This window comes from Homalodisca vitripennis, chromosome 5 (assembly GCF_021130785.1).
Source record: "Homalodisca vitripennis isolate AUS2020 chromosome 5, UT_GWSS_2.1, whole genome shotgun sequence".
Classification (NCBI taxonomy): domain Eukaryota; kingdom Metazoa; phylum Arthropoda; class Insecta; order Hemiptera; family Cicadellidae; genus Homalodisca; species Homalodisca vitripennis.
This window is the reverse complement of record NC_060211.1, coordinates 30,741,955-30,755,046: the sequence shown is the minus strand read 5'-3', so window position 1 is coordinate 30,755,046 and position 13,092 is coordinate 30,741,955. Positions and strand designations below refer to the sequence as shown.

General features: G+C 35.4%; 1 protein-coding gene across 1 annotated transcript in view; it reads right to left on the bottom strand.

Moving 5' to 3' along the window:
- LOC124363402 overlaps positions 1-13,092 on the bottom strand; it is a 147,495-nt gene that overhangs the window by 105,380 nt on the left and 29,023 nt on the right. The window contains exon 4 of the mRNA XM_046818653.1: positions 1,419-1,526. Coding sequence (XP_046674609.1) covers positions 1,419-1,526 — 108 coding nt within the window. The remainder of the gene's footprint in view (positions 1-1,418; positions 1,527-13,092) is intronic.

The window sequence follows — 13,092 nt, the reverse complement described above, 5'->3', positions numbered from 1 at the left end:
CTCATTGCTTGTGAATAATTCTGTAACGAAATTAAATGGTAAACATCTTGAAATCTCACTTTAATTTCACTATATGAGATCCTCGAAGTGTACCATATACTTATTGACAAAAATATTTGGATTCAAAAACTGCGTCTCACATTTTGTAACATTTCAGGTATGATCAGGTGGCTGGCATCTTCGATTCTTGCCCTTACTTCGTTGAGATTTGCGGGCTACACAAGATGTACAGCACCAAATTTAATAGGGTAACATTAGAGACCTACAGTTTGTGCCATTCTTCTTCTTAAAAAAAAAACCTTTAAAATGAGATGTCACTTGCTAGGGGTTCGCATTTAAAAATTGCGACTTACCCCTAAAATACCCCATTTGGGGGGAGGAGTAAAAAATGTTGATAAATAAAAAACTCCTAAGTTGGTCATATAGACATCCTCCAAAGTTAATTACTTAATATTTATTCCTAAGAAAGTTAATAGGGGACGGGGACTTTTAAAATACCAGATAGACAATGCATTTAATATTATCTGATATGACACCAATTGATGAACGAACTCTAGCGGCATATAGACGCAATGCCTGGCTGACCATTGGTAGACACTAGTGCATTCTGTGATCGTCCAGGCGAACCCTCTCGACTGACGTGAGGTACATTCAGCCTTACTATCGCTTGTCTTCTTTTATATAAGTTACTTCTGTATAGGAGAAGTATGTGACGAAGTTAACAGTTGAAATACAAAAGGTACAAGGGTAATGATCTATGAAAATGTAATTAAAAGTAATGTAATTGTAAGATAACCTAGAAAGCAATGTGATGATTAATTGTCAAAACATGGAGACACAATTGTAAATAATGATATTACAAAACATTATCGGATAAAGATTTCATTAAAGATTTGAGAAATGGATATGGCAAGACAATAAATTAACACAATAAAAGGTGAATTTATTTAAAAACTCTTTATTTATAAAGAGTATTAAGAGTGAAAGTGGGGTACACTTAGCCTTACTATCGCTTGTCTTCTTTTACTTTAAGTTACTTCTGTAAGATGTTACAGGAGAAGTATGTGACGAAGTTGAAATACAAAATGACAAAAGTAATGGTCTATAAAATGGCATGGAGAAGACTAATGCAATTGTAAGATAATCTACAAAACAATGTGGTGATTAATTTACAAAATGTGGAGACACAATTGTAAATGATGATTTTACAAAACATTATCAGATAAAGAGTTGATTAAAGGTTTGAGAAATGGGTTTTGGAACACAATAAATTTACACAATATAAGAGTTTTAAGAGTGAAAAACAATACGAAAAGGCCTTTATGATATTAATTTAAATATTACTCCTAATTGTTTGTGCTTGTATTTTTAAATAATAGGCTGCATCAAGGGCAATTAATGATCTATTTAGAACTTACCATGAGGTCGAAACCTGGAGACGTTCTCTCCGCATTTTGTGCGACCGTATAGAAGTTCCTTGCACGTCGTCCATGGTCCGAAATATCCGCGCTCCGCCCCTGGTCCGCCTGTAGACAATGAACACTCTTAGTTGGTTATGAGTTACATCCTAGTCTAATTGAAATAATTACATTTCATATACGTAAGAGGAAGGTGAACTGGAGCTAAACTCAAAATTCGTATTGGATCAACCCTTTCCACCATAGATGCGTTTATGTGCAGAAGACTCGGTTGCTCTACCCGCGCTTTGGGATCATGTCAGAAACATAGTAGTGCACTCAGTTGTGCACCTGATAAGACAATGAGAATACCTCTTCACGTAGTTTGCACTGCATTTTGTAGTCTGAGTGTCTCTGATATCGAAACAATGCGGGGGGTTTCGTTTTGTGCTTCTTCGTTCTTCGTCGACGACTGTTTTTACCGGGAGATGAATGTTTGAGTTGGTGGGGTTTGTTCCCTAACTATCAGAGATGTTGAAATGCTAGCCTCAACAAGGGTGTGCCATCCCCTGCCTACTTTGACTGGAGAGGCTGGTTCAGATCTGGCTTCCCCTTCTTCCGGAGAGAACTTGACTTTGAGATTAGTGCCCTAATTCTTCCTCATGGATCTCGATTGGAGGCGGCTCCTAACCCCTAACCTTACCCAACCTGAACATCTTGTCACTCCGGAAGCAGCGCTAAGGTTCTTACTTGACGAAGTGCAATTTATAAACTTCTTGTCCTAAGAGAACAAAAAAGATCTAATTTGAGATAAATCATAACTTTCCGTAACAGAGAGTTTAATTTGTGCTTTGATAATAAGAGTTGGGTTTACTGATTACCTTTTCTTACTCTTCCAGAAGAATAATGATAAATTTGTGCATTCTCCATAAAAGACGATAATTGCAATTTTTAAAGAGATAATGACTCGTACATCCAACCCATTTCTAATATTCCCTATTATATATTCTTTTATAAAAATGGTCAAGTATTTCAGGATTATAGCTATACTTGAGTAAGAACTCGCTTTTTTACATTCTTTGTTTCCAGTAACATTGCAGGGATTCATATTTGTAAGTATTCCTTTGTCCTCTGAATATCCTCAATGTCTTTAAATCTGATTGCACGAAAATAGCTTGTGGTATAGTTGAGGAAGTTGCAGTATAAACGGTCACGCCTTTTAATCAACATTAAGGTGTTGTTGGAAGCAAATGCCTAACTGCAAATGTCCCTGTTGAATGGAAGGGCTATCCCTGCCACACCCACCATTGAACCTGCCGCCGAACACAATGCAGCTCCAACAATGCAAATGCTCTGTACCTCCACGTTTTACTTAATACGCGATGCAGTTTCAACCTCTGCTTTGTGAATGTAAAATTAAATTGTACTAATAGAAAATATGATAAGCTTATGTGTTTGAAAAGAAGATTTAGGGTTGAATGCTACATGGTGAGAGATTGCTTAAGATAGTAGGTGCACTGTACCAGGTAGACGTGAGAATATTCGTGCTTGAACCAGTATCTCAACTGAACCGAACATAATTCCTACACTTCACAACTTCCTACCAAATATTTGCAACATACTGAAATTGTGTCCGCAATAGGCTATCTGAATACGTAATACATTTAAAAAATATTTGATATTTTTATATGTTTTTATGTTGGTGATTTAAAACTCTACCTTGCAATCGATAATTCGGATTCGAATCTGCGTCATAGGATGATTGATAGGCTAATACAAACCACTCTGTACCAGAGACGGCTATGTGTGTAATGCCTTAATATAATGCAATTTTTATGGTTGGTATATTTAAAAAAATTTCAAAACGATAAAACTCAAAGATAACTAATTGCCCCGAACATAGAACACACAGAAAAAGCATGTTTTTGGACACTCGACAAGAAATTATAAACGTTTAAAGTAGAAACTTTAGGGAATCTTGTAAGCAGACAAAAAACTCATGAAGTAAAAATGTAAATTTGTACAGTATGTACTCTTACATGAGTTGAACGATTCATAAAGTGACTATGATATTTTTTATGGTTTTGAATTAAAGGAAAGATATTTTAATGAAATATTATGTAAAAGAATTACATGGTTTTAAAATAAATTTTTCGGAAGGAAACTGATTTTTATTCTAATTAAGAACTATGTCATTTCCCCACTCATCTTTTTTACATACCGTAAAAATTGAGCTAACTACTTCTCATGGAATGATGGAAAAACGTTTTTCCAGTTTCTAAGTTTTCCCCAAAAAGGCATTTTTATAGATTGTGGAAAAAAAACTTGTTTAAAAAGTAAAAAACTGTTATTCTTACCAAACATCAATTGTAACTCCTTAAGAAACATCATTCGTTACTGAAGTAGGCGTCGTTACTGCTAGACGGTATTCTTTTAGAGAATACCTAGTTGTAAGTGATTGATTAATTTCTTCCCAAAATGATTTATTAAGATCTACAGATCAACCTTATCGTTTTGACTGTATTTAATCCAAGAAAAAGTTGTACTTCGTGTTACCCGAGAAAATTTCTTAACGCAACAACGCTAGACTTAAATTTCTTCCATACAATGGATGTATTGTGAAGAAAACATAATTTTTGAACATTTTAAAATTGCAAAGTGAACAAGAATCAGTAACACTACCTACGTATCAAAATTGCGATCTCTATCGCAACAGTGGATAACTAATACAACTGTAATCTATGTTAAATCTACGATTTGTTTCTTTTAACCTAGATTGTAATTATGTGTTAGGTTAGTAATTCACCGGAGGAAGATGTTAGATTGCAGATCTCGAAACGTGGTATAACCGATTTCTTGTATAACTGCAACATGGAAAATGACCGGAAAAATCCTGTTTCCTTCACAATATCCTTCACTATATCAAGTATCTTAGCAAAAGTGGAAAGAGTTAACAAAGAGCAATAATTGGCTGAAAGGTATAACAGCAAATGGGTGTGTGGTAGTAACTCCAGATTTATGCTAGACGGGGGAGGGGGTGTATAAGTCAGTGGACAATTTATGACAGGATCTAAACAACACTTTTACACTTATGCTGTCTGGAGTGAACAATTTACTTACCCAGGTGTCAATGCTACGTACAAGGTGAAAGACCTTGCACTAAGGAAAGCATTTCACATGCGCTACATTTTTAAACATTTTCTGAGGTTTTGCCATATTTTGTACAAAAGTAAGTAAAGAAAACTAAAATAAACCATTTAAATGATTAAATAATTAGTAATGACTGCCATACATCAGTTAGAGTGAAACATGTATTCGATATTTGAGTGGAAATGATATGTGAAATACTTATATTTGAACTAATTGTTTGTTTTAGTAAAAACAGGCCACAGATTTTTGCAGATGAAACGTGTTTATATTGAGGGCAAAAGACATTATTATATTCTTCATAACTGTTCGCATTTAACGCATTAAAAAAAGTAAAATAACCTGCAATATGAGCATCTGTGTGTATAACATCTCATAGTAATGATAATATTTCTGTAGAAATTTTTCGTAATAATGGTAAAATGTATTGAAATATTCCACACTAAGGATAATATTTAGGTGAAGTATCCCATAATAATGATAATTTTTGTGCAAAACTTAAGAATTTAATTTTTGATCGTCACGATAGCATACACTGGAATTTGAGCGCTACTCTGTTACGAATCTGAAGTGAATCTAAACTATGATCTAAACTAATCCTAGAGATCCAAATAATGCTGATATACTTAATTGAAGCATTATCAGGTAAACATAAGAAACATTTTCTACTCAAAATACTTTCACAAAAACTAACGTGAAACTATACTAATGATTATAACTGTTCTCTTAATGTAACGAAATTGTGTATGTTTTTCCGCGGTTTTAAACGTTTTTTCTGCAAAAATGAAGTTACGTTATCTGTTATAAAATATCCTTATATTCATTTTAGAACTCAGGCAAATAAAAAAAAAACAACGTTATTAATGTTTATTTCGGGACCAACAATATAACCACAGGAATTTAATTTAAATCATTCAGTTGATCGCTGATACAATAACAATTTCCATAGGATATGTTTTATAATTTTTTTTAATTTAAGTTTTTACTGTTGTAAATCATATCGGTTTTAATAAATAAACATGAAATCAGTTTATTTATAGAATGCATTTTTACAGTACGCCTGCAGCAAAATATTTTGTCATTGTGTGTTTAAATATTTTACTATATAATTAATTTTTCTCCCGATGGCACAACATTTCTAAAACTCCAAATTATAAATACGGTCCATGTATTTTACAATTACAAAGTTATGAAAGTAAAATTTGTATGAGGCAAGTAATGTTATTCAAGCAAGAACAGAAACGTAGCTATGGTAAGAAGGGTCAATTTAATGTCAATATTGACTTGAGCTCCAGTTCACCGTCCTCTTGTGAACTCAGATTTCAGATGCTGCACTAAGTGGAAGATGCCAGATTCCAGGAGTCAAGTCAGTGACGGCGTCCAGATTTCAGACGCGGCACTAAGTGGAAGATGCCAGATTCCAGGAGTCAAGTCAGTGACGGCGCCAGATTTCAGACGCGGCACTAAGTGGAAGATGCCAGATTCCAGGAGTCAAGTCAATGACGGCGTCAGATTTCAGACGCGGCACTAAGTGGAAGATGCCAGATTCCAGGAGTCAAGTCAGTGACGGCGTCAGATTTCAGACGCTGCACTAAGTGGAAGGTGCCAGCCAGATTCCAGGAGTCAAGTCAGTGACGGCGTCAGATTTCAGACGCGGCACTAAGTGGAAGATGCCAGATTCCAGGAGTCAATTCAGTGACGGCGCCAGATTTCAGACGCTGCACTAAGTGGAAGATGCCAGATTCCAGGAGTCAAGTCAGTGACGGCGCCAGATTTCAGACGCTGCACTAAGTGGAAGGTGCTAGATTCCAGGAGTCAAGTCAGTGACGGCGCCAGATTTCAGATGGTGCACTAAGTGGAAGGTGCTAGATTCCAGGAGTCAAGTCAGTGACGGCGCCAGATTTCAGATGCTGCACTAAGTGGAAGGTGCACTGGTTAAACTCAATATCTTATGATTATTCGAAAACGTGTAACTTATAGATATTGTAAGTTCTAATCATTGTAACTACCGCAATGAATGTTACCACTATTTTCAGTATTTCTGCGATTACGCCGTTATATAACATTTGTTGTTTTAATAAAGATTTTCTAAAACTTCACTTTCTTCTGCATTTTCTCCAAATCCTCTTATATCAAAAACTAAATGAAATATAGGTTACAAACCATTACTGTAAAAAGGTAATCATATGTTTAACAATTTATTGGCATTGATGCACTAATGTATTTATTTTTGAAGTAAGTTTGTAATATTTCTAGACGTGTTATTAAAATAGATTTAAAATTGAGCCGGCTGTACATAGCCATCTTGTTTATAACTTCATAAGAATAACAGTATAAAACTGGACTTAACTAAACATTCACAAGTACAGAATCCTTAAATGTTTGCTCTAAACTGGGTTGAAACTCATTTTTGTCATATAAAATGGTTTAGAGTTACAGTAGGCACTGTACTGAATTCATCAGTATAATATTCCAATTTTTTGTAAGTAATAAGTAAATTTCTAAAAATATAAAATAAAACACATTTTTACACTATAGTAACGAAGATGGCTTTCTTTTCTACAACGTTCATCACGTTCATCACAAACGTGGAATGTGGTACAACACAAGTTACTACAAGGTAAATTAAATGACGAGAGGAAATTGTAGCGTTTGTTTATTTAACACTAAATGAGGTTAGTTAAACAAGTAAACAGGAAGACTAATTTATACACTGGCTATAGCAGTAGAGCAGTAAACTATACTGTGCTGCCTACAATATGTAGGGTGAAGTAAAACCAGCGGGGGATTACCAATGTATTGTTATAGACGATAATTGTAGGTGAATACTTGATTTTTAAAATGTCATCTATAAACTGAAGATGGATTATTAGTTTAGATGTTTAATTTGCATGACACTTATGTGACAAAATCTCTTAATTTTGGCATTTTAATATGATTGTATCACCTTCAAGCCCATTTTAGATGATTATAGGGGAATACTATATTCGGGTTTTAAAATGTTGGTTCTTCAAAGTTCCAATAAATTTTAAAGATTAACATAGTAACTCTTTCAAACCTGTTTTAGAAATTCCATAAACTTTTATCTCTAGACACTTTAGGAGATAAACATTTTTATAAGCATATAAATTCCTTTGTAAATGGACTTGACTTAATTCGAAATTATGTTTGTAAACATATTGCGTTATGGGACCACTTGGATACTTTACACTCTTAAACGGCCACCATCTTAAGTCCTTAAGAGATATTGAAAAATAAGTAAGAATAAATGTCGCTTAACACTTTTTATGAAAATTGACGATTTTGCATTATGTTATGAAATAATAATTAGTTATTAATAAGTTTAGTCTGTATATTTTAAAAATTAAGTTATCGTGTTCACAATCCCATACATACATAGTACTATTTCATAAACCCCAACATATAAATTTGAGGATTATGGTAATTTTGGATTCTAAGGGTTATGATCGGAGAAAATGCAAAAATTTCCCGGAAATGTCGTCATGAAGATGATTGCAATATTTTTAAGGTAACGGTTTTAGGATTTCTTATTTTGACTAATTTCTTGTTAAACTCTACTACATAATTTAGTTTGCTGGTTTATCATTATTACATGCAGTTTTGTTGTTGATGTACTGTTCTACACGTAATTATGTATGTTCTTAATTTTGTGTTGAAAGTTTTGATTTGATGCTTCTTTATTTTTAATGCTTGGTGTGATATTGTTTGTTTATTTGTTATTTATGTTATTTTTAAGTTTGCGTTTTTTATGTTTGTTGATAGCAATAACGTTACCTGTAAGATATCTTTAAAAATAACTCTACTTTTGTCTTATTCTTGTTATCGTTCTCCAGCTCGTGTTTCTTCTGTTTTTGTCAATTACTGTAAAATTGCGCTTACCATGGAAAGAAATAAGAACAAAAAGGACATTTCGGTGAGGACATCCGTGTCATCTTGATGGAAAGTCGTCGCACATCAAACTGTAGACCGGAGATAAGCCTCGATCGGTATGACTTCCGGTTTCATAATTAGGCCGATCCCTGCATACTGATGACTGTACCCTGAGGATGAGACACTAGCGGAAGTGTTGGCCGACATTGACAGACTCTTTGGCTGGGGGGGGGGGAGGAAATGGGCAAGAGTATAATTTGGTTAAGTAGCCAAACCGTACAAATGGAAGCGTATTAAAGATAACGTTTGTTTTTGACGGTGGAGTAGTTGGGAAAGTAGGAGGACTTTTTCGGAGATTTGCCTTCGTAACGTGAAATACACGAATAATGAGTTTAGCTAAATTTCCCCTCCTGTTTCTAGCAGTGTCTGAAATCTACAGACTTAACTCCTGGAATCTGGAGTCATCGTATTTATGTGTTCCATTCGACATAAAAATAATCATCTACAGAGTAGAGTGAGGTAGACTTCAGCTAAGACTCAACCTTATGCTTGAAAACACGACGATCTAACGCCTTCATTTCATTTGGCAGAGCACTATATATCTTGGCAGCTAGAACAGGGATTTTTATTTATTTATTTTTTTTGCTTAGCCGACAGTATTGTCTTTCGAGATGCAGCCTCCCGCGAGTATTATCGGTATGTATTTAACTTCTCACGGATTTGACAACTCTCTCATTTGTCGTATCAGGTGCACAATTGAGAAAATTGACACCTCTCCATCTAGATTAGACTTAACGGATACTGGTCAACTCCAGACAAAGCTCTTTTGTAGTCTAGATGTCTCTGACGTCAAAACTATGGAAAGAGAACGTTTTGAACGGTTTTGTGTTGAATTTTTTAGGATCCTCCAGATTCCATCCAGGAGGTAAGTCTGTGACAATGTCAGATTTGAGAGACTGCAAGAAACAGAAGGTTAAATTCTATGTTATGAGTAGCACTAGGTTATAAGATCTGCAATCTGATCTTTTAATCAGGTGGACTAACCTGATACAAAGAAGAACAGGGTTAACGTGATCATACCAAAGCGTACCAAAACATACCAAAGCGTTATGACACGCAGATAACATATTGTGTGACAACTCCATGCTCACTGTCTCAAAAGTATGCATTTAATGAAACTAACATAATTAATATAAATTTCCCTAAAACGTAACTCACAAATACGACTGCTCACCGCCACCCATCACAAACAACTGAGCTGTGGCTATTGTCACAGAATATCCCATATTTGGCGTATTCTAGACAGTGTGCATGGAGTTGATATTGTAGGTTTGTTGTGATTACTGACTTCAGCGTGTCACAACGCTTTGATCGGAGTTGTTTACTTCGATCTACATTGTAATTATGTTTTAGGTTAGTTAAGCACCTGAGGAAGAGATCAAGTTGGTGATATCGAAACGTAGAGATTTTCTTTACGTCACAATGTCAAAATATCACATTTTTGTTATCTTCATGGATGTATAATTTGGTTTTTTAGCCAAAATAAATAAAATTAATCTGGCTGCATCACAGTCTGAGAGTATGTACGTTAGTTGGCTGACTGGCTTTTCTTTAGTTATTTCATGTTTGAATAATAGTCCAATAAAATCATATTGCCCGTAAAGATCCAAAAAGCGTTAATATGGCGTAGACATTTTAGTAAGGGAAGCCTATGATATTAGTGGTGATTGCAAGAAATACATTGAACATTCATTAATAGTCAAATCGTTAATCAATACAGATCTTGAAAAATTCATAAATTGTGTGAGTAATTTTCAGGTCCGTTGGCAAACATCATTTGGGTAAACGATGCCCTGGAGGAACATCTCTCTACCTAACTATATACAAGCTACAACAGGACATGAGATATTTTACGTTTATGATACAAAAAGTAAAATATATCTGGAACCCTATTACCCTTTCCATATGATAACAAGGTGGGAGTAGTCACACCAAATGTCACGAGACAGACCTCATTAAGATTGTACGTAAAATGTCAAGTCAGCTACATATGTCACTGTGTCACACGTTAAATTGACATATTATTATTATCAGTTTGTTTACAAATTAATTCATCATGCGATTTTCTTGTAACCGTTATCTAATATATATACAACCGCATGTGTAACTGACTGACTGACTGACTCACTCACTCACGTATACTAATTCTAACCTACTTCCAGATGAGTTAGAGACTTGAAATTTGGTACACAGATAGCTTTCCACGTGTAACCACCAGGAAAATCCCGAAAAGTGAGAATTTTTCATTTTCAAACCCCTCAAAAAAATTCCCAAAAAATCGCGCATTCTTCACCCCTGCAGGCATTTTTTGTAAGCCCGATAGCGGGCGAACCGTTGGAGCTAGCTCGGATCTGACGGAAAATTCATAGTCAGGAATGAAGTGAACTACAAAAAAGGTCTAATGACTTTTTGCTCTATCTTCCATGGTTTAAGCGACGACAAAACGCTCGAACATTTGAAATTCCAGAGATTTTTTTCGATAAAAATAATGTTTCAAGCCCGATAGCGGCCGAACCGTTGGTCGTAGCTCAAATCTGATTGACCCATCAAATTAGCAAATTGCGCGATCTACAGAAAAGGTCCAGTAATCTTTTGCCCTATCTCGATTGGTTTGGCCGAAAAAACGTGATTATGTACAATTTTGTTGTAACTTTTACGCGAAACTTTTGTTTTTGGGGTCGATAGCGGCGAAACCATTGGTCGGAGGTCAAAATAAGACTAACGTTTTATTTAGGAAATAAGATGACCTACAAAAAAGGTCCAGTGACTTTTTACTATATTTCCCTTAGTTTGACCGCAAAACGCGATTAAGTGAAAATATTGGACATTTTCGCCTAAAAATTTACATTCCGGGCTTGATAGCGGCTAAACGGTTGGTCGTAACTCAAAACAAATTTTAAACGGGATTTAGGAAATCACGTGATCTACAGAAAAGGTTCAGTGACTTCGGGAGTTGGCTGAGCGTTAGCTAAGCGTCAATAGTAGATAGGGACAGAGGAATATTTATTATGTTCACAGACACAATACCCTCTAAAAAAGGCCCAAGTGTGTCATTAACCCCCGGTAACGTTAACCCCCCCTGAGAATTTGTTCATATGACCAGACAATATCCTGACGAAATTAAACCCCCTCTTGTCTTAACCTCCTTAACATTAATCACCCACCCAGGGAATTTCTAGCCTTGACTAGATAGTCTCCTGGTGATATTAAACCCCCTGTTCGACTTAAAATACTGCCTTGAGGTCGGTTTTTATTATGTTTATACTAAACAATTCAAGATAGCTGACCCGTGCAGACTTTTCTCCCGAGCTCATTTCTGGCTAAACCATAGGTCGTAGATCAGATCTGAGGGCACAATCGAAAGACAAAATTAAATTTCCAACAAGAAAGGTCCAGTCACTTTTTGTCGTATCTCTAACGGTTTAACCGCAAAATGCCCTCAAAGTCAAAAGTTTTTACGAATCCGGAAAAAAATCTATGAAAAAGGTCAATTTTTTAAATCCCTTGTCATTTACTTAATGTCCGGACTTAACCAGTCACCGAATTCCGCTTATCCCCGAATTTGCAAGCGTTTACTTTGGGGGCCTGGGGGCGTAGCCCCCAGCGAGCCGAAGGCGAGTGGTTACCTATAAGACCAATGACAATGTTTGCTAACGCTCAGCCAAACTTTATGGAGTGAAAAGCAAATCATTGAACTCAATTTTGCCCATATAGAGATGAAGCCTCTTATCAAAAACAGACCGACAGACTGAAAAAAGATTGTTCCAGCCTCGCTTATGATAGGCTTCGCTGACGCTCAGCCAATAAACCCTTCCCCGCCCCGCCCTAACACCGCCTCTTTAATAAGGCATTTTAATTTAATTTAATTTCAATAAACTTATAATTAATCAAAAATAAATTATAAACGATGAATATTGACAATTTTAAATTCTACCGTAATCTGTAATATTTTAACAATTATAGATTCTAAAGCATGTGCGGATAATCTAAGTTTCCACGATAAACTCGTGTCAGAAATGTATGACATTATGAGTTGTAGAGCTAGACTTGTATGGTACGTTAATAGTAAATATATAGTAATATGTAATAGTGTAATATGTAAATTGCACCATCAACAAATGTTAACTTCCGGTATTCTTTACTATCTACCATTGTTATTCAACGAGGAAGAGTTGTATCGTTGAATTGCGTCGGAGTGTCTGGATATATTTCACTCTGATGGCCAGCGCGGTAGAGGATCGGTTACATTATTTCTAGATGACACTTTCTATAACATCACATCATCGTTTGTATGAAAGACTCTACAGATCGGCAAACGATCGCTATTTCCTCATCATATATGGTAAAACATCACATAAATAATACAAGCATAAACCACCGCTGCCTCAACGAATTGAACGATAGTGATTTATTTCGGTTGTAATGACGTCAATAATTACAGGCCAATAAACTATGATAAACGCGAACCAGGTCTCTGTTATTGAGTCGAATCTATTATTATATTGTTTAATTTAAAATGGTATTGTCTGAGCGTTAGCGAAATCTACTACTTGGGGAGCTAGAAAAATTTCATTTCTGTTCGTCTGCATATACGCAC